Source organism: Salmo trutta, chromosome 36, assembly GCF_901001165.1.
Source record: "Salmo trutta chromosome 36, fSalTru1.1, whole genome shotgun sequence".
Classification (NCBI taxonomy): domain Eukaryota; kingdom Metazoa; phylum Chordata; class Actinopteri; order Salmoniformes; family Salmonidae; genus Salmo; species Salmo trutta.
The window spans coordinates 30,343,468-30,366,226 of record NC_042992.1 but is presented as its reverse complement, the minus strand read 5'-3'; the positions used below and the strand labels follow the sequence as shown (position 1 = coordinate 30,366,226).

The window sequence follows — 22,759 nt, the reverse complement described above, 5'->3', positions numbered from 1 at the left end:
TCCATCTCTTGTTTTGAAGTGTTTCACTGTTGTCACATCTATGCTAAAATGGCTAAAATTAGCTAGCTAGCAAACCAACAACTGTAACCATGTATTTGACAGACTGTGCCCAGTGGGAAGAAAAAATCTCCTTTGGAAGGAAGCCATCCTCCTCGACCGGCTGGGTAGAAGTTCAGAGTGCGGATGGCCGTTCTTATGCATCCCTAAAACGGTTTATTTTGTGTGATTGCAAGAACATTCTAAATGGATTTCACCCATTGACATGTGAGGGGCATGACTGGACATTGCTCTGTTTTACTACGTGTCCAATGGTACTGACATGGATGTCATCCATGTTGTTGATGCCTGCCTGCTGTCTGGTCATTATTGATTGGTCCCAGTTGCACAATGCAGTTGGCCTGGGTCATGTTCATTGGGGACCAACGGGAACAAGCGAAAATGAAACTGGGAGGGACTACATGGGCTGGTCCAATAAGAAACAATAATTTAGGTTTTCCTTTGCTTTCCCTAACCCACACACTTACACACTCAGTCTCTCTCCAGGGTCACCGGTGATGGTCAAGACAGGCAAATATCTTTTGTGTTAGCCTTCTCTTCCCTAGGGCCTTATTAGATAACAGCCAGTAATCTAATTTCTGTGCTCTCTAAATCCCACTTTCTCTCCGTCCAACCGGAGGTCTACTGGTAATGTGAACATCTGCTGCCCCTCAATCCCAGACATATCCAAGTCCCCTCTCCCTCCTCCACCCCCCAGTAGCTGGGGATGTAAGCCTCTGGCTGGTCCTGGACACTTGCATGACTCAGGCAGCTGGTACTCCACATCCTGTCTGTGAATGAAAAGCCATGTCCACTACAGACAAACTGGTGTCTCCGGCCTTGTGTGCCAGCGTCATTGACTGAGAGGAGGCCGTGGTGGGCGTGTGTGTGTGTGTGTGTGGGGGGGGGGGGGGGGGGGGGGGGTCCTCTGTGTGTCTGTGTGTGTTAACAATGAGCCTGAAAGAAGCTGCGAGGTGTGTTTCTGTGCTCCTTGTTCGTTGGCACAGGTCAAACCCCTGGAGCTTCCGGAGAATCCTTGCTGTGTTTCAGAGAAAAAGACGCCCACTATCTCTCGCCAACGTGCCCCTAACCTCCCAACCCCCCACCGTTGATCGGAAGTAGAGTTCATTCTGTGGGATCTTCCCGGCGGTGCTTGCTTTCTCGATGGCGTGGGCGCTTTTGCGTGGGCGAGAGACCGTTGGCAACAGTGACGGCCCTGGTTGCCATGGACACTGAGTTTCCCTTTTCCATAACCGTCCCACAACGATGACATCGTGGCAGCTCTTAGTCTGTGTGGCACACCAACCTGTACTCAAACCGACAGGATCCCTCCCACTCATTACAGATAAGCGTCAACGATGGTGTTGTTGTTGCCATGAGCCTCTACGTTCATATTCATTAGTACTGATTGAAGCACTGAAGAGACAAATATTTGTTGTTGCTTGCGTCACGTGTCCGGGGGTGGCACGGAGTGGATTTCATAACAGGAGAAAATGCTCTCAACTAATATTCCTCACGAAACGCTCAGAACCCTAAACCCAATAGCCACATTTGCCCTACCCCCTCCCCCAGAAACATTACCTCACATACTGTATGGATGTACTGTACGTGTAAGTATTTTCACGTTTGTATGCAAAGGGCAAATGCCTAGGGAAAATAATAATTAAAATAGTTAAAAAAGGAAATCCCGCACTCCCACCCTGCCAGAGCTGTACATTCCCCGTATCACGGCAGGTAGCCTAGTGGTTAGAGCGTTGTACTAGCGTTGTACTAGCGTTGTACTAGCGTTGTACTAGCGTTGTACTAGCGTTGTATTAGCGTTGTACTAGCGTTGTACTAGCATTGTACTAGTAACCGAAAGATTGCGAGATCGAATCCCCGAGCTGACAAGGTAAAAATCTGTCGTTCTGCCCCTGAGCAAGGCAGTTAACCCACTGTTCCTAGGCCGTCATTGAAAATAAGAATTTGTTCTTAACTGACTTGCTTAGTTAAATAAAGGTCAAATAAAAATCATTGTTGGTCTACATGAACAACGTTAATGGGATGGCAGAAGCTGTATGACATACTGATAGTACTTCATTCTACATACCAACCTATTTGTTCAGGCGAGAGATGCCCACTATAGCCCTGGTGTAGGTTGCACAAATACAAGTACTTGGACTGTACACTGAATATACAAAACATTAAGAACACCTGCTCTTTCCATGACATAGACTGACCAGGTGAATACAGGTGAAAGCTATGATCCCTTATTGATGTCACTTGTTAAATCCACTTCAATCAGTGTAGCTGAAGGGGAGGAGACATGTTAAAGAAAGATTTTTAAGCCTTGAGACATGGATTGTGCATGTGTGCCATTCAGAGGGTGAATGGGCCACAAAATATTTAGGTGCCTTTGAAAGGGTAAAGTAGTAGGTGTCAGGTGCACCAGTTTGTCAAGTACAGCAACGCTGCTGGGTTTCTCACGCTCAACAGTTTCCCGTGTGTATCGAGAAGGTGTTCCTACTGTTTGGTAAACTCAGTGTACTGTATATGACGTGCATTATACAAGTGTGGTCCTCCCTCCTGGGATAGTTACAAAATGACACATTGGTTTCCTTACCCTGTAAGAGTCTATGGACAACATATGACTGCAATCCTAATATCGGTCACATGCTAATATCGGTCACATGACTTGAATGGGATTCGTGCCACAAATGCAAAAACATTTGTGCCAGGGAAACTAAACCAATGCATGGATTGCTGTTATACCTTGTCCATAGACTTCTTACATGGTAAGGAAACCAATATGCCTTTTAGTAATTTGGGTGAAGTATCCCTGTAGTTAATCCTTATCTCCATTGACATGCATTCGTAATGTATTACAGTATTATGTGCATGGGATATGGTTGAGATGTGTATGATACTTTTGGTCATGTAGTGTATGTGGACACCTGCTCGTCGAACATCTCATTCCAAAATCATGGACATTAATATGGAGTTGGTTCCCCCTTTGCTGCTATAACAGCCTCCACTCTTCTTGGAAGGCTTTCCACTAGATGTTGGAACATTTCTGCGGGGACTTGCTTCCATTCAGCCCCAAGAGCATTAGTGAGGTCAGGCACTGATTTTGGGCGATTAGGCCTGGCTCGCAGTCGGTGTTACAATTCATCACATAGGTATTCGATTTAGTTAAGGTCAGGGCTCTGTGCAGGCCAGTCAAGTTCTTCCACACTGATCTCGACAAACCATTTCTGTATAGACCTTGCTTTGTGCACGGGGGCATTGTCATGCTGAAACAGCAAAGGGCCTTCCCCAAACTGTTTCCACAAAGTTGGATGCACAGAATCATCTACAATGTTATTATTTGCTGTAGAGTTAAGATTTCCTTTCACCGGAACTAAGGGGCCTAGCCCAAAACATGAAAAACAGCCCCAGACCATTATTCCTCCTCCACCAAATTTTACAGTTGACACTTGCAGTCGGGCAGGTTGCATTCTCCTGGCATCCACCAAACCCAAATTTGTCCGTCGGACTGCCAGATGGTGAAGCGTGATTCATCACTCCAGAGAATGCATTTCCACTGCTCCAGAGTCCAATGGCAGTGAGCTTTACACTACTCCAGCTGACGCTTGGCATTGCGCATGGTGATCTTAGGCTTGTGTGTGGCTGCTCAGCCATTGAAACCCATTTCATGAAGCTCTCAACTAGCAGTTAATTATGTTTACGTTGCTTCCACAGGCAGTTTGGAACTCGGTAGTGAGCGTTGGAAATGAGGGCAGATGATTTTTATGTGCTACGTGCTTCAGCACTTGGAGGTCCCGTTCTGTGAGCTTGTGTAGTCTACCACTTCGCAGCTGAGCCGTTGTTGCTCCTAGAAGTTTCCACTTCACAATAACAGCACTTACAGTTGACCGGGGCAGCTCTAGCAGGGCAGAAATTTGTTGTATAAGGTGGCATCCTATGATGGTGCCACTTTGAAATTCACTGAGGTCTTCAGTAAGGCCATTCTACTGCCAATGTTTATCTATGGAGATTGCATGGCTGTGTGCTCGATTTTATACATCTTTAAGCAACGGGTGAGGCTGAAATAGCATCCACATACTTTTGTATATATATTGTGTATATATAGTATTTTCATACAACATTATTGTGTGTCCACAATGAGAGAAGGAAGCTCATTTAGACAATTGAGAGTCCCCCTTCCCTCTCTCTTTTAAATACATTTATTGGAAAGGTTATGGAGAGCCTGGAGGAGACCTGGTGATCCCAATGTGGTTACGCCTGAGGAGTGGGACCTGAACAAGGAGTGTCAGTGAAGAATAGGCCTCTTGGCAGGGGACCGACAGGCAGCGATACGCTGTGAACCTGTGGCAACCAGCGGTGATAAAGACGAGAACACATGAAGAAGCATAAGAGGCTCTGTGTGTTATGGAAGGTGGGCATGGACGTTTTGCTTCTTTAGCCCCGTTTACATCTGGTAGTAACATGCATCCTTTATTCTGATCCACATTCTGATTGAGTCCACATTTTAAGACAGGTGTGGACGCATTTAAGACAGGCGTAGACGCATTGTGATCTGAATGTGATCTGAATGTGATCAGATCTTCATGCCCACCTCCAGAGGTAGTCAGGCACGCATCGTCACTGGACATGTAGATGGATCTGGAAAGTAAAACCATTTAAATGAACATTATCCCACATTCTAAAATCATTGACAGCTGGCTCCATTGACTTATGGCACCAACATTTCTTAAAGTATATAAATATAGATTTTTTATAAAGAATATCTGTCAAATCATTTGCATCGAGGGAGGTACCAGGAAATCTGGTCACAATGAGTGGACATATAAAAGTCACATTTTAACACCGTACACAATCAGAACGTGGACAAGATCAGGACACAGAACCATGTTAAAACAAAGCTTTTGAGCAGTAACTGATAAAGATGAAGTACCTGTGGAGACTGCCTGAAGCGCGGTGTCTGTGTCAATATCGAATCCCCCACTGCTTGTCACCGCAGGGGTGGCTAACCCTCTCCCTGGAGAACTACTGGGTTTTCAGGCTACTGCTCCAGCCCTGCTAAACTCTAACACCCGATTCTACTAATCAACTGCTCATCAGGACCTTGCTTACATATCCTTCCTGCTGGATGTTTGTATGTGCAAACTCACAGCATTAGCAAAGCACCCCACATAGCCTCCTTAAGCCAAACTGCCCCTTGAGACGGGGTTTCTGTTGGGGCTCAACGTGATGCTCAGGTGTTATGACTGGAGAAGTCCCACGCTTGGCCACAACGGTCATCATGCTGCAGTCAGTATCCCACACGTAGATCCTGTCAGGTCAAGTGTGTGAGTGAACCTGTGAGTAAACAAGGGGGCAATGAGGTGGCACGAGCGCCCCTCTTTTGTTGTGAACGAGGATGTTAGTTTTTTATCGGTTTCATTTGGTCAGTGAAATCGAATGCAGTGGAGGAAATGGCTTTGAAGTGCAGAGTTTAAGTGCACAGACTTCAGGATGATTGACTGCATGTCCCTTGTAGTTGACCTTGGTTAGGAAGTCTACATTGATGGGAGCTTGGGGGTTAGATTGGCTACTTTCGCCATAGGGATTCTATGGGGTTAGGCTTGGAAAGCTCAGTTCAGCGATCTTGGAGCCGCATTGACAGAATTCTTTGAGCGATTTCTGATTTGTGAGAGAGCACAATAAAGGATAACTTTTTGGAATGTCAAATGTTTGTGTTTTCAAAATGGTTTTGTATTACGTTTGGTGTGTTTCACCCTTCACATAATGGAATTGAATGGATTTCTGTCCAAATAACCTTGGAAACCTTAGTTGAGATGATCTGTTGACAGCTCAATGACAATCCATTTTCTGTCATTCATTTGTGAAGTATCTGGGGAGTAAGATGTGGCTTGGTTCATCTTTACCTCTAGCTAGATTGGGTGAGATGTTCCCCTCTTAAAGTGATTTTTTTTTTATTACCTCCAGCATGGCTTGACAAATAGAGCTTGAAAAAAATTGATTGCACTTAAGCATTTGTTTGACATTTTATTAGGAAATCGTAGGACAAAGTTCTGTCGTGGGTACACTTTGTTCAGTTAAAGTCGAACGACTTGTATAACAAACATGACTTCAGTTATCATTCATGAAAAGTTCCCAAACATTTTTTTATAGAATCAGTAGTAAATGAAATAGACAAGAAGTTTGTCCAGTGCATTAACAACCCTATGAAAAAAGTAAAGTGGGCCTCTGCATTCTTAGAACACATCAAATGTACAGTACACAAATAGACGGTATTGACATTATTGAACATCATAAAGACGAACAGAGAACGGTCCCCCAATACCTGGCCTTTCAAGATGCCTTGATGTGTGATGATGTTGGTGGCATATATGGAAACACAGCAAAGCTACATGTATACTAACTGAAGCAAGTTTAATGATCAGACCATTATAATGAGTGAAACAGCTACACATTCTGGTCTGTTTTGCATAGATTGTCAACAGTCCAAAAAAGGATTGTGCCAATGACAAGGCCGAGCTGGCCTGACCCTTACAACGTTTTGCATACTGATACAGCTTAGTAAAGAGAAAGAAACGGTCTATTGCACATAGGTTTTCCACAATTCTTCTTCCAGGCATTTAAACACGATACCATTTGCTTTACAGTTGGCAATTCATTGTATGGCAATCTAATATATTGTACATTTAAGGGCATGTAATGCTACTTTAGGCCAGCTGACCTCATAGACACTCAAGAGTATTTATTTTGCAGTAAGTAGATTGTCCAAAGGCCCGTTCGACAGGATTTGATTGTCAATCTCCTCATTTGAGTAAGAATCCAAGCAGCGTGAATTCAGTTAAGCCGCATTGACCAATTCCAATATGGAAACGTAACGATCCACTTCACGCACGGACAAGTCCCGGACCGTTTAGATGCAGAACTATCATCTCAGTGTCTCTCATATTAGGCTATTGGAACTACTCAGTTCTCTTCCTCCCGAAAACGGCGGACATGCTTCTCACGATACCCTTGATCCCAGCTGCCCCCTTCTTGAGCGCCCTCGCCTCTCGGATAAGGTCGAGCAGTTCGTGAAATACCAGCTGTACCCCGTGGTATGTCTCCGCAGCAGAGATCTCGAAAAAGCCACAGTTTGTGGAAAGAGTGAGGAGGCGCCCTTCCTCGCTGGAGACGGTGCGGCGATGCTGGAGGTCGCGTTTATTCCCTACGATGACGATGGGAGGTGCACCGGGGAATTTGCTTTTGGCTTGCCGGATGCGCTTCACCTGTTGCCGCACCACGTTGAAGCTGGCACGGTCACATATGCTGTAAACCAGGATGAAACCGTCCGCCCACTGGAGTTGTCTGTCGCTGATGTGTCCCGCGCCCTCATCATTCTACAACACATGAAGACACAATACATTCATTTATTAAACACTTTAACCTCCTTGTTTAATAGAAAGCCTCAAGAATGTCCTGACTGTTGGAGTATCCACTAGTCAAAGTCATTGTTGTTACCATTATAATGTTATTATAATGTAGCCCAAATGATATACAATGTTTTGCCTCACCTGGGGGCAAAGCGAGTCCCAGATATTAAAGCAAATCTCCCGTCCGTCTATTCTGTCAGTATGACTGTAGATGGATTCTGTAAAGGCAAACATAACGGACCATTTAGATACTTGGTTAGATCGACTGTAATCTTTTGATTTGAATGCAATTATATCATTACCAATGGATCAAGTCAAAAGACCAGCACTTACCAATATCGCCGTATTCGCCAATAAACCTTCTAGTGAGAAACCGCACGGTGAGAGCTGAGGGCAGAAAATAGCGCGATGAGACATGTTGATCAGTAAATGTATTATCCCTATACAAGGAAAGACATTCTACGTTGCATTTGGCCATCATAACTAGTCTACTTTCAATGATCACAAACATATGCTCTTCATGGTGCACAAAGACTGTCAATATCATGAATAAAAGTGCAAAAACATTTCAAGGATTCAATAAAATTATGCTCACCAGATTTACCGACGCTTTCAGCTCCAAGTAGTAAGAAATTAGCCTCTACTTTTTGCTGACTTCCTTCCATTGTTTTGTTGTAGTGGCGTGTGCGGATTTACTTAGACAACCATTTGTTAAAAGGGTGCAACTTCTTCCGTGTCTCTGTTCAACGTGGAGGATACACTAAGTGTAAAATATATTGGATTGTGCTGTCTGTTAATTTATAAGAGGTAGGCGGGCCCGGTTCGCTGATGGATAAAACCTACGGGCCAATGAGAGGACTGTGCGCTTGTCAGAGGCCAATGCGCTTAATATAGAACTTCGTGCCCACCCAGCGATTAACAATACACTATCATAGCTGCGGTAAGTAGTTGGCCCAGTTTTTATTTTTGATTATATTTAAGTGGGGGGACGGAAAAAATGTGTTTTCCTGCACAACATACGCTATAGTGGTTCGCTAATACAGCACTGTTAAAGGCCCAGTGCACTACTATTTGTGCTAAAAAGTCAGATTTTTCAGGGGTACTGCAGCCCCTCTACTATGTACAGAATAGCATAATTCCCTAAACCTTCAAATGTATCAATTTGATATTCACAGTTTGAGTTTAGTTAAATGGACATAAATTCATATGAAACCATTATCTTGGAAGTAACAGAACACAATTTATTTACCAAAAAAACACACCAAATAGACGCTAAAATAACTTACAACTAAGTTACCCCACTCTGTACAGTCCTAAGATCAAAGACAGGACGACCTATATGATGGCATAACCAATGTTTTGCATTCAGTTAATTTACTGATGTCCAATGCCACCCAGTGGTGGTAATATTATGGACATTTTAACTTACCATGGTCGTGTTTGAATAGTGCCCAGTAAGATTTTCACTGAGTTTAGACGTTTACAAAACTTAATCAAACAAAGTATACAAAAGATGCACACAAAAACGTTTATTGTAAATAGATAAATAGAAAGATGCACACAAAAACGTTTATTGTAAATAGATAAATAGAAAGATGCACACAAAAACGTTTATTGTAAATAGATAAATAGAAAGATGCACACACAAAAACAACAACACTTGAAACACTTTATCCCCAGTGTTTGTAACCAACTACAGTTGCGGCCAAATACACACATTTTCAAAAAATGTAATGTTATTTTAGAAACATAACTTTTTAAGATGAGTTGGGTTCCAATATATTTGGAGGCAACAGTATGTACAAACATGTTCAGCAAGCAATTCAAATCAACACAGAAAAATACAGGCTTCTTTCCCCATTCTTTATCTTTCATTGAGTCCTGCGTGAAATCTTTTTGCCTGCACGCTCTACCTCGAGAGGTCTCGGATTCTTCCTCATGGTCACTTTCTCCTTGTCCCCCTCCTGTTCCGCATTCCTCTCCGCCTCCCCTTGGTGGGGATTGACGAGCAGCGAAGGGTGCAGGGTCCCCTCAAACGTTTTGCCCAGCTCCTTCTCAAAACATGCCTGAAGTCGGTCCACTGACTTGGAATAGTGTGAGTGTGTGAGAGAGAGGGAGGAAAGGGTGATGAAAGAGCAACACAACCAGATCACTATTGATGACTAAAGAGCGCAATAGAGTAAGGATTTCCAAATGCAAAGCTCTGACTAATTGTTTCATAATGTACAAGAAAAGATAGGAGTTAGGGGATTTTGACCAAGAAAACAGTCGTCATTTGGAAATGAGGACCTACATATGGAACTGCAGCCATCATATGCTGTAAGTCGCTCTGGATAAGGGCGTCTGCTAAATGACTAAAATGTAAAATGTAATGTAAATATGCATTTCTCTATAGGAAAATCAGGGTGCGCTGAGACATGGACACAGCCATCGTGAGTCTCCTCACCTTCACGCGCTTCAACTGTATGTGGAGGAGAAGCCAGACATCGGACACAAATTCCGACGGGGTGCAGTAAGGGGGGACCAGTTTCCGTAGCAACCGTCCCTGAATCATGGTGATGTCAATGTAGTGAGAAGGCCGGGAAGAGAGCTAAGGAGAGGAAAAGAATCAAAATACTATTTTTCTCCTGAGTCAAAGCAATACAACTGACTAACATCAAACTGCAATTGTATACAGTATATTCAACACACACAGTTGAAAAACAAAGTCATACTTCATTAAAAGGACTAGTCATTTGTCAGCAACCTACATGGTAATAAACATGAAGTCTGTTTATGTGTGCCATTTTAATAGCTAACGCCATGACAATACTAAGAGGGATGTTGAGGATGTGAAGGTTAACGCAGGAAGTTGCACTTGTCGATTACCTTGGCTGGTCTGTAGAGGAAAACGCTGCGCTTTCTGCATAAAAGGGCGAGTAGTAAGCGCTCACATCTCTGTAGGGTAAGAGATGGTTCACACACACACACACACACACACACACACACACACACACACACGGTCCAGTAAATCCACACTGTAGACCAGTGTTACCCAACTCCAGTCCTCCTGTAGCCCCAGACAAGCACACCGGATTCAACTTGTCAACTAATTATCAAGGCCTCAATGTGTTGAATCAGGCGAGTTTGTCTGGGACCACAACAAAAATATGTACTGCTGGGTAACACTGCTTTAGAGTACAATAGACAAAACACCTTGAGTGGGCAAACTAACAGAAGCAATAGTGATTTAATGGCAAGACTAAAAAACGGTGGGTTGGATGAGTCTGGGTTAAAATAACCAATTAAGACCCGGTCATATCAGAAATACATGGTTGACATTTTTACTCTACCCTTGTTTCTTTCAATGAAAAATGATTCCCTGGATCTAAAAATCAGATCATTTCCATTAAAATGGGGTCAGGGGTCAATAAGTACTTGCAGCAGACACAGTAAACAATACCAGACCTGCGTAGACATGCTCAAACAGAGAACTGGGCATGCACAGTTGTGTGTGTACAAAGATGCACATATTCAAGTGAAAGAGAGCAGACGTGCCCAGACATGCTCTCCAAAGTAAAAAGGCTCACCATTTGGTCAGGAGGGCTCATACACAGTTCCCCGTCGGTCTCACTGTAGTCCTGCAGCAACGCCAGATCAGAGAGGTCCCGGCACAGCATACACTGCCAGCGCTCACTGGGAGAGCAGCGTCGCATACATCAGGCCAATACAGAGAGAGAAATCTCAATGCTTTATTTGGGCCCCACAGTGAAACATCTTTCCACACAGGGGTCCACATTTGAGATCCATATACAATACAGATTCTAATAAGAAACCAGTTATTGAAGTAATAAAGAAGTAAAAAAATAAATATACACTGAACCAAAAAATATAAAAACACAACATGTAAAATGTTGGTCCCATCTTTCATGAGCTGAAATAAAAAGATACCAGAAATGTTCCATAAAGCCAATTTCTCTCAATGATGGGCACAAATTTGTTTAACATCCCGTTTAGTGAGCATTTCTCCATTGCCAAGAGAATCCATCCACCTGACAGGTGTGGCATATCAAGAAGCTGATTAAACAGCATGGTCATTACACAGGTGCACCTTGTGCAGGGGACAAAAGGCCACTAAAATGTGCAGTTTTGTCAGAACACAATGCTACAGATGTCTCTAGTTGAGGGAGCATGCAATTGGCATGCTGGCTGCAGGAATGTCCACCAGAGCAGTTGCCAGATAAACATTTAAATTATGAGGCCGATATGTAAACTTAATAAAGAGCAGTGATACTAGCAAGAGCAGTGTGCGGGTTTCTTCGCTTTTCTCATAATGTTAATTTTTCTACCATAAGCCGCCTCCGTCGTTTTAGAGAAAAATTGGCAGTACGTCCAACTGGCCTCACAAATGCAGACTATGTATAATCTGATGAAACGGTTTGCACAACCGAAGAATTTCTGCACAGAAACCGTCACAGGAAGCTCATCTGTATGCTCGTCATCCTCACCAGGGTCTTGAACTGACTGCAGTTTGGAGTCGTAATCGACTTCACTGGGCAAATGCTCACCGTCGATGGCCATTGACACGCTGGAGAAGTATGCTCTTTACGAATTAATCCTGGTTTCAACTGTACCGGGCAGATGGCAGACAGCGTCATGTGGGCAAGCAGTTTGCTGACGTCAACATTGTGAACAGAGTGCCCCATGGTGGCGGTGGGGTTATGGCATCCAAAAAAAAGTATTAAATATATTTTGATTTGTTTGAGATTCTTCAAAGTAACCACTCTTTGCCTTTGACAGCTTTGCATACTCTTGGCATTCTCTCAACCAGCTTCATGAGGTAGTCACCTGGAATGCATTTCAATTAACAGGTGTGCCTTGTTCAAAGTTAATTTGTGGAATTTCTTTCCCTCTTAATGCGTTTGAGCCAATCAGTTGTGGTATACAGAAGATATCCCTATTTGGTAAAATACCAAGTCCATATTATGGCAAGAATAGCTCAAATAAGCAAATAAGCATTAATTTAAGACATTGTCAGTCAATCCAGAAAATGTCCAGAACTTTGAACGTTTCTTCAAGTGCAGCCGCAAAAACTATCAAGCATTATGATAAAACTGGCTCTCATGAGGACCGCCACAGGAAGGAAGAACCAGAGTTACCTCTGCTGCAGAGGATAAGTTCACTAGAGTTACCAGCCTCAGATTGCAGCCCAAATAAATGCTTCACAGAGTTCAAGTAACAGACATCTCAACAACTGTTCAGAGGAGACTGTGTGAGTCAGGCCTTCATGGTCGATTTGCTGCAAATAAACCACTAAAGGACACCAATAAGAAGAAGAGACTTGCTTGGGCCAAGAAACACGAGCAAGATAGGTGGAAATCTGTCCTTTGGTCTGATGAGTCCAAATTGGAGATTTTTGGTTTCAATGTCTTTGTGAGACAGAGTAGGTGAACGGATGATCTCCACATGCGTGGTTCCCAACATGAAGCATGGAGGAGGTGTGATGGTTCTTTGGTGGTGACACTGATTTATTTAGAATTCAAGGCACACAACCAGCATGGCTACCAGAGCATTCTGCAGCGATTCGCCATCCCATCTGGTTTGCGCTTAGTGGGACTATCATTTGTTTTCAACAGGACAATGACCCAAAACACACCTCCAGGCTATGTAAGGGCTATTTGACAAAGGAGAGTGATGGAGTGCTGCATCAGATGACCTGGCCTCCACAATCACCCAACCTCAACCCAATTGAGATGGTTAGGGATGAGTTGGACCACAGAGTAAAGGAAAAGTAGCCAACAAGTGCTCAGCATAAGTGGGAACTCCAAGACGGTTGGAAAAGCATTCCTCGTGAAGCTGGTTGAGAGAATGCCAAGAGTGTGTAAAGCCGTCATCAAGGCAAAGGGTGGCTACTTTGAAGAATGTCAAATATAAAATATTTTTTTGATTTGTTTAACACTTTTTTGGTTACTATATGATTCCATGTGTTACTTCATAGCTTCGATGAGTTCACTATTATTCTACAATGTATAAAATAGTAAAAATAAAGAAAAACCCTTGAATGAGTAGCTGTCCAAACTTTTGACTGGTACTGTATGTTTTTTAAAATCACTGCTCATTCAGAATGCAATTAAGTAGGTTAATTAAACAAGCTTACGTCGATAAGGAATAGATGGGTGGAATGTGACACTCCCTGTGGAAGCCCCGTCCACACACGACACACAGGGTGAGATTCCCTGACTTCCTACATGCTGTGCAGTGTTTCCTCCTGACCAGGAAGGGGCGTAGCTGGTGGGTGCTCCTCAGACTGCCTGGGCTCGACATGGAGGAGCAAGGAGACTCTGGTTGCTGGAAGATGTGTAAACCAGTGTCAGCGAGAAAACGTGATATTAACACACATTCAAACCAACGCTGTGAAAGTTGGCCTTACCGGCGCGTCCGTCTGGATCACCTGAACGACAGTTTGCTTCCCTTTGATCCCTGCGAGGAGGCGGAAGCGGGTTGGCGGGACGCCAACATAGGCGTCAAGGATGGGCATCCAAAGCAAAGACACCTGCGGAAATCTACAGAGAGCCATGCACTGAGGTTAAACCCCATGATGGTGCACACAATATGTACGCATGCATGTGCAAACTCAATTAAGCTACACACCATCACACTGAAGTAATTCATGCCCAGAATAACAATTTGTGCAGTTTTTCCTGTTGATAAATGTTACAATAAGGCTAGAAAGATCGTCACCTGTTATTAAGCCCAACAGACACCTGGCACCCAGTCTCTTCAATACTGTCAGCAGCACTGACATCAAAATCAGCCATATTGTCATCTTCCTCCTGTACGACAGCAAGAGAAATGCTTTACATTTTACTGTTGTGTTGGGAAAGAGTGAGACAGCCATAGCGCTCAGATGAAATAAAAATAAATCAATATTAGCCATTAAAATGCTTCAAATGAAATTGTTTAAATACACTCCGACACCATTAGACTGTACGCTACACCAACAAGAGTTTAAGCGAAAATAAATGGATACAAAAATATTTCCAATTTTGTTTGGTATGAAGGGCAAGAGACTACAGAAAGACTGTACAGGCTGGAGTTTGTTATGATTCAGGGCATTAACTAGGTAGATTTGGACCTAAAGCAAAACACTTACCTCTATCGGAGAGCAGAAATCATTGATGAGGTCAAGTTCAACTTCCTGAGTGCAGCTGGGGACACTGACCACATTGACAGTGTCATTTGTGGATACCTCATTGGTGGTTGACATGTCTGTCTGAATAATCTCTGTGCAGTCAGTTAGGGTTAGGTCCCTCTGCAGAGTCGCAGTCTGCACAACGCCGGTGAGGACAGTTTCACTGTGGACTGGTTCCATCTGCACAGTGTCTGTCTGGACTGCATAAACCGGTTCAGTCAGGACAGGGTCTGTCTGCACGGTTTCAGTCTTATTGAAGTTTGATTGGACAACTTCATTCTGCAGGGTTTCTGCCCTGTCAGAGTCCGTCTGCACCGTTTCAATGAAGGCAGAGTCCGTCTGCACCGTTTCAATGAAGGCAGAGTCCGTCTGCACCGTTTCAGGCTGGAAAAAATCATTTTGCACAATTTCAGCCACATTAACAATTTGTGTGTGGACAGGGTCAGTCTGGACAGTTTCAGTAGGTCGTGTGTCAGGCATGATCACTCCGATGTGTTCCATTAGCCCTGTAACTGATAAGATGTCTGTGGCTGGCGGTTCTTCCTTGATCGTGATCCCAGATACTTGTGTGCTTAAGTTGACAACATAGGTCTGGTCAGTACGCACAATGTCGCTTTGGACAGTGTTAGAATGCACAAGGTTAATCTGGACAGGCACAGTTTGGGCAGGGTCAAGCATGTCTGTCCTCACAGACTCCATTGGGCCTGTAACTGGCCGTAATGTTTGTTCCTCCTCGATTCCAACTACTTGAACAGGAACAATTTCCATCTGGGCTGTTTTATTCTGGAAAAGTACCGTCTGGTCAGATGTAGTCTGGACAAGTTCGGCCTGGCTGGTCTCATTCTGGACAAAGTGTGGCTGGGCAGTTTTATTATGGACAATGTCTTTCTCCGTGGATTCTTCCATGACAAAGACTGTCGGATTTGGGTCTGCCTGGATGAGGTCAACGTCTGTCTGAGCAGTTTCCATTTGTACAGAGTCTGCCTGGGTATTAGCAGTGTGTACGAGGAGAGTGGAGGCGGCTTCATCCTTTCTGCACAATCCTGACTGAGCAGTGCCATTCTGGGCGGGCTGCTTGGTGTCCTGGACTGTTGAAATATTATTCTTTACCCGTCGTAAAATTATTATTGGATATTTTGGACCAGTGGACTGTGACTGAGGAGCTTCCTGTTGAGAAGGTGTGATAGTGTCTTATTAATGAGATTAAGACTATCAAAGGCCAGCGGTGTGATCCTAATTCAATTAATAAATACATGCTTTCAAAATGTTTCCAATTACATTGCAAAATGCAGATATGATAATGAATTCTTCACAGCTGATCTACAATGTTTATACTTCAGATAACACAACAGTAGTCATTCCAAAGTTACCCAAATTGTGATTTAGCCAAACGTTTAACTTCCATTATTTACTCAACCTCACAAGACCTGAGGATACAAAACAGGACAATAGACAAACTAGCATAAAATGAGATTTGGGAGACCACCAGACAGAAGATGGATTTGAGAGGAAGTAAAGAGATGGGAGGCAAAAGAGGACATGAACCACTATGGGATAGGAACTACTAGGAGGTACTACAGATAAGAGGGAAATAAACAGTAAAGACCTTTCTTCACAACTAACCATAGGGCTCTTTGGAGAGGCGGGGTCTGGCAGACATGGTGGGCGGAGTCCTCCTGGGACAGGAGCAGCTAGCACTTGGTTTTCACCTCCTCTAACATAGCTCAACATGTTGAAAAAGGGCACGTCATTACGAATGAAGACCAGGCTTCCATTGTCAAGCCTGTTCACAGCGCCAGTGGGACCAGAAACTGGAGCGCATTTAGACAAAACCAAGTATGGGGGGACAGCCCTTACACATCCAAAGCTGGGGGGAGTGTTCACAGTGCCAGGAAAAAGAGTGGCATTAGCTGGTGACATGCCCCAAGTGACAGAGTTTCCAGTGACAGGGAGTGTGAAGGGAGCTAAACCCACCTGATTGACCGTCTTGACACTCCTGCCAACAACCAGATTTGATTGACGGCTGCCTGAAGCCTTAGTAGCTTCTTGTCTGTACACTGGAGCCGTTGCATTCTGGTCCGTAATGTTGGGTGTAGCTTCTCTTTCCATGACAACGGTAACAGCCACATCCCCAGCCTGCTTTTCAGCACCTATAGGGGGAACCTTCTCACAGGAGGAGTCCGCTGGTACCTTCAAGGGCTGCAAACAACTTCGTTTAATTTGAGGACCCACATTTTCATCCCCCGCTTTCCTTTTGACATGAAAGGCCCGGGAAACAAGTTCCACCATCAGGTCAGACTTTGAGGAGCCACCCTGATACCCGTGATATGGGACAGGGGTGTCCAGTGCAATCCCTGATAATGACGAGCTGTCATCGTTTTCCGTGTTTACAGCACATCGCTGGGGATCTGTTGCATTCACAGCAGACGTAGAGGACAAGGACAGAGGGCTGTCAGAGCAGGAAGAGGATAGTGCCTGTAAAGAGGGTCCGCGAGAGTCAGGGGAAAAGTGGTAAAATGACAGTCTCTCTGGTTCATGGGGATAGGGGGAGGATGGGGGGCAAGAAAGCGAGTGCATTAGTGTTGGTTGACGTCGGGAGAGGGGAACATTTCCCGCTGACGTACTGGAGGTTTCCTGGGATGAAGGTGACAATGTTGAGGATGCTCTGCTGTTTCTCTGCTGTTCCAGAGAAAATTTGGGAGGATTGATTTGAATGGGACCAACCAGAGTCTTTCTCAGGTTTAACCGAGCAAACGGGACCTCCTTAGTCACAATTTCCCCTGAACGAAAACAGAATGACACACACATTAATTAAGAGTGCAACTTCCACCATCTTCCACTATTTTACTCTAAGCTGTAACAAAATATTTCTGGCAGCATCAAGCCAACAAAAAAAGCATTATCACTGCATAGAGATGTCATTATTCATAAGTCTGACAAATCTAGACGCATCACAAAAATCCCATTGCTTTGATACGTACCAAAACATCCAACGGTTTGGTGGATGTCCTGGCCACAATGGAGCTTCAGCTCCTTCATTGTAGACACTGCGCTGGGGTTTTTGGCTAGAACACCTTGCAGCTCAGAGTGGATCTAAAAGGGGAAAGAAGAGGATGGTAGGAAACAAGATGGTGAGACAACTTGAGCACTGGTGGGTCAAGAAAGACAAGATACATTTTTTTATGTAGCGTAAAAACTTCAACTAAACGCAGTCTGCCTTTTAATAGCTTTTCCACATTTTATTGAGCAAAAGCTGTGTGCATTAAGGAAATAGACACCTGGCTCAAATAATGAAGGTGTCCGTCTTTAATAATCTAATAATGTTCAGTGAAGCAAATAAATGCTGGGCTATTAATTGAAGTTTTACGGTAACAGATCAGGGCAGTAGCATGTATTCACTCTAAATATACCTACATATTTACCAGAGTGTTTCTTCAGTGTAATTCTAAGTTACCTTTGATCTTAGATTGGACTTTTTATCTACCCATCTTTTGCAGGATAGCAGGGAGGTGTGATCCTCACTCTTCAGGGCTTTCTCCGTGAAGGCCAACACATACTTCTGCCTCTCTCCCAGCTTCCTAAGATGAACCTGTCTCTCTGTGACACACTCACTCTCCTTCCAACAGTGATCCTAGGCAACAAACAATGAGACAATGACCAATCATTCAAATATAGTGTGTCAAGTTATCTACACAGCTGGCTGGACACTGTGGACAAAGCAGATTTTTCATTGGCAGGACTGGGTTGACTCAGGGAATTAAGTTGACTTGTAAGTTGCATGGGGAGTAACCTCATCTGAGACCTGAAGATGCCTGGGCTTCAGCTCAGCAGTCTAAACATCATCTTCAGTCCCTCAGACTAATTTGGTCTACAACTTGGTTGGTTCAGCAGTGAGAAATTATGAACAAAACACAAACTGGTAAAAAAAAAAAAAGTGCTTTACTGGTAGAGCATGGGTAGGGTTGCCATCTACAAACTAAAGCTAATTCAGCTTTGAGGTTTATAATTAACACCTAATTCTGAATAGTTGTCGAATGGGCAAAAATGTATGGAATGTTTGTCCAATTTTTCTCCTATAGCTGCCGTTTCCATTACACGTCTGTTTTTTTTGGGGCGACGTTGCTTTTGTCGAATAAACCTGCATCAATGGAAACCTGCCTACTGACAAGAGGAATGATGTCCAATGCATAGCCTAACAGGGTGAGGCCCCACAAGAGCAATTAGCAAAGCAAATGGTCCATCATAATGCATTGCATTATTGACATCTGTGATTTACATAACATGTACATTTTAGTCATGCTGGGAGGTGCTGTGGGATTATTTAAGATACTTTTTGAAGATGTAGGGTTTCAGATGTTTTCAGGAGATGGGCAAGGAATCTGCTGTCCTAGCTTCAGGGAGAAGCTGGTTCCACTATTGGAGTATGAGGACAAAAGAGCTTTGACTGGGCTGAGCGTGAACCACCCTTCCGTAGGGGTGGAAGGGCCAAGAGATCAGATTCTGCCAATCTGTGTGTGTGAAATGTTACCTGCATTTCCTTTGAAAGCTGCATGGCCCTCTTCACCAGGACACTCCAGATGCCCTTGAGGATATCCTTGACCTCTGTCCTCACACTCTCCTGCAGATCCTCCAAGTCAGACAGCCTGGGGGCAAAGTTCACACACCTAGCTATGACATTTATTCATTCTTTCATGAGACTAAATAACCACAAATGAACAGCTCAACAATGACGGATCCAGACTCCTGAACAATTGGTGTGCCGCCATAATTTTCATTCACGCACACCCAGACGCGTTAACAACTGACCGTCCATCCAGGTCCTGTAGGTTCTGTTGCACAGTCCCTCTCTGCATCCTCACAGTCTCGAGTAGATACTGTAAGCATTTCCTCTGCTCTGGTAAAGCATCCTGGGCGAACTGGTACCTAGAGAAAATAAACAGAAATTACAGAAAGAGGGAACATCAAGTAGTAAGGTAAGGCATGAGGAAACTGATGACATCTATGGTCTCCATATGTATATTTAGAATGCCGCTAGAGGAGATGGTTATCGTTTTATGGGCTCCTAACCAATTGTGCTATTGTGTGTTTTTTCGCATTATTTGTGACTTATTTTGTACATAATGTTTTTGCCACCGTCTCTTATGCCCGTAAAGAGCTTTTGGAGAGAAGGACAGCGATTACTCACCTCGCACTGGACAAAGATTTTTTCTTTAACGAGTCAGACGCAAATAATTTCATTCTGACAAGGCCCAAATCTCCGTCAATAGCATGAAGAAGAGACTGAGATATCGGGGACGTAGGTCGGGATGCCTTGTAAGGATCCAACGGTGAGTGGGTAATCTGCCTCTACCATCTGTCCTACTAGGCAACGTGCAATCATTGGATAACAAACTGGATGAGCTCCGATCAAGACTATCCTTCCAAACGGTCATTCAAAACTGTAATATCTTATGTTTTACCGAGTCGTGGCTGAACGACGACATGGATAACATACAGCTGGCTGGGTTTTCTGTGCATCGGCAAGATAGAACAGCTGCTTCTGGTAAGACAAGGGGTGGCGGTCTGTGTATATTTGTAAACAGCAGCTGGTGCACGAAATCTAATATTAAGGAAGTCTCAAGGTTTTGCTCGCCTGAGGTAGAGTATCTCATGATAAGCTGTAGACCACACTATTTACCAGTGGCCTAGCCAGAGCCTGGACTAGAACCCAATCAAACATCTCTGGAGAGACCTGAAAATAGCTGTGCAGCGATGCTCCCCATTCAACCTGAAAGAGCGTGAGAGGATCTGCAGAGAAGAATGGGAGAAACTCCCAAAATACAGGTGTGCCAGGCTTGTAGCGTCATACCCAAGAAGACGAGGTTGTAATCGCTGCCAAAGGTGCTTCAACAAAGTACTGACTAAAGGGTCTGAATACTTAGGTAAATGTGATATGTTTTATTTTTATTACATTTGCAAACATTTCTAAACCTGTTTTTGCTTTGTCATTATGGGGTATTGTGAGTAGATTGAGGGGGAAAAAAAATACGTTATCCATTTTAGAATAAGGCTGTAACGTAACAAAATGAGGAAAAGGTCAGGGGGTCTGAATAATTCCGAATGCACTGTAGCTCCATCCCTGTGTATTTTATTGTTGGGAAGGGCTCGTAAGCAAGCATTTCACGATAAAGTCTACACCTGTTGTATTCGGCGCATGTGACAAATACAATTTTATTTGGAGGTGCTTGAGGGAAATCTTACTTGTGCTCCTTGTGGAAGGTTAGCTGACAATCACGGCAAGTCAGCTGATCACAAGTCACACAGAAAAGCTTCATCTGCTCTCTCTTATGGATGGGACACAACGCTGTCCTGCTGAAACCTGGAGATTGAACATTTCACGCCATCACTGACAGCTAACAAAATATCCATTAACACTGCTTTGAATAAGGTGTTCCTTCGGATTAAAACGTTTAATGTGCTAAATGTTTGTGGTCATAGTCTGGTCTGACGTAATGGCAGAAGGTTGTACCTGGAGGTAATTGGGGTAGGACATTATGGTTGCGTATTAACTTCACCCTCTTGTGAGCTGCCACACAGTCAGAGCAGAGCGGTTCGCCACATTCTACACACCAGCCACAGACCACAGGCTCATCACAACCCCCACACTGAAAGAGAGGGGTATCATATCAGCTTTCATTCCATTCATAGCCAACAGGCTAATGCATGTTTACATTGAGTGATAAATGAGTTTTGTTCACTGTCATTTACAGCAGCACCCATCCATTACCTACCCAGGGTTTTGAATCAGTGGGGAAGCTAGGGAGGAAAGGATTGTCAATGATTTCGGAAGAAGTGTATTGCCTTCCACAGACCGGACATTCTAGGAGAAAATGGAAGTGATATTCAATTCACAGGATGGACAGGAATGCTTGTCTGCAATCACTTTTTCATGTCTTGAACAGACTTACACGTTTACTACAGAAATGGTTTGATTAGTCCATGTGTGGCATATTTTAATTATTGGACAGACTGAATCAGACTGGTCAGAGACTGAATCTGATCTGTGGTCAAGTCTGTTCAGCCTAGTTATACTAAATGCAACCTAATCACTAAATTCACAAATTCTTAATAGTTTCTAAATAGTGTGACATCTTTCAACATGGCTCACCTGTCTTGAAATCACTTAGGGGAACACACTCCCGACACACAGAATGTAGGCATGGTAGGAGTTGAGGATTTCTGTCAGGCTTCAATTCCGTACAACACAAACCACAACCATCGAGGGGGCACAGTGGTCGCACGGTTACAGGTGAGGTTGTCCCCCTGTCAGCTCTCGGAGATACCATTTCACCAAACGATTATAAAACTGTCTAACCACCACGAAACAAAAAGGTGAGAAGAAAAGTGAGTTACGAGTGAAATGCGTACAATGACACAAAGCATTCACCCGGAGTCACACTGGCACAGTTCGTTTACTTTCAGCATATCGAACTAACGTTAGCTAATGTTAAATGGTTTATGGCCACGTCTTATTACTTGAGATTGTGAGACTAGCTAGTAACGTTAGTAGCAAGGCCCTCAAATCAATTTCCACGCGTCACCTAAAAAGTCTAGTCATTCGGCTTTAACTTATATTAAAACGATCGTGTTAAAATTAGCCGGCGGTAACCAGCTTACCAGACTCCAACAAACATGTTATTTGGCGCGAAGGTAGAAAAATAAAAAGTTGCGTTCTTGCGACTCAATAGCCCGTATGCAGGTTCCATGATCGAACGTTCTAAACACACTTCCTATCGGTGTGACAATTTCCGGTCAGTCTAGTTGTTATCGACGATGTAACGTTACAACCACTATGTCGCAGTTTTTTACTAGGTGTCTTCAGGACTTGCCTCAAATTAATATTAATGATGTACATCGACTTGTTAAATCAGCCACAGAGACTCAAGCTAGCAAGAATGAAAAGGGGTTCAAGATGTATATAGGAAGCTACATAGACAACTATGAAGGTGAGTACCAAGTCAGTGACAGATATAACGTTAGCTAGCTACAATCATTAGCTAGCTAATATAACTATTAACTGTAGCTAGCTAGTTACTTCGTAAAATGATGTAACGTTGACAGAATCTATATTTTCGTTAGCTTGGTTAAGTTATGCTTGTTA

At 43.7% G+C, this 22,759-nt stretch overlaps 2 protein-coding genes across 6 annotated transcripts; both read right to left on the bottom strand.

The window, feature by feature from the left end:
- Nucleotides 1-6,053: 6,053 nt before the first annotated feature.
- On the bottom strand, nt 6,054-8,237 carry LOC115175833 (ras-related and estrogen-regulated growth inhibitor-like protein). The gene is made up of 4 exons (XM_029735381.1): nt 8,044-8,237; nt 7,782-7,835; nt 7,590-7,666; nt 6,054-7,415 (listed from the first exon to the last, which is right to left on the bottom strand). The coding sequence occupies exons 1-4, from the start codon at nt 8,111-8,113 to the stop codon at nt 6,999-7,001; spliced, it is 618 nt and encodes a 205-aa protein (XP_029591241.1). The 5' UTR covers nt 8,114-8,237; the 3' UTR covers nt 6,054-6,998.
- Nucleotides 8,238-8,962: 725 nt separating this feature from the next.
- On the bottom strand, nt 8,963-22,372 carry LOC115175828 (transcription intermediary factor 1-beta). 5 transcript variants are annotated; one of them, XM_029735371.1, is made up of 18 exons: nt 22,276-22,369; nt 21,767-21,968; nt 21,390-21,478; nt 21,128-21,263; nt 20,860-20,977; nt 19,426-19,542; nt 19,148-19,262; nt 18,074-18,250; nt 17,601-17,712; nt 16,243-17,399; nt 14,581-15,786; nt 14,169-14,260; nt 13,858-13,990; nt 13,585-13,775; nt 11,018-11,123; nt 10,317-10,385; nt 9,895-10,038; nt 8,963-9,532 (listed from the first exon to the last, which is right to left on the bottom strand). In XM_029735371.1, the coding sequence occupies exons 2-18, from the start codon at nt 21,942-21,944 to the stop codon at nt 9,320-9,322; spliced, it is 4,353 nt and encodes a 1,450-aa protein (XP_029591231.1). In that variant the 5' UTR covers nt 21,945-21,968; nt 22,276-22,369; the 3' UTR covers nt 8,963-9,319. The 5 variants fall into 5 exon arrangements, with proteins under 5 accessions (XP_029591231.1, XP_029591234.1, XP_029591232.1 ...); XM_029735374.1 differs by having other exon boundaries at nt 14,581-15,003; nt 21,767-22,372; XM_029735372.1 differs by having other exon boundaries at nt 18,104-18,250; nt 21,767-22,372.
- Nucleotides 22,373-22,759: the final 387 nt, after the last annotated feature.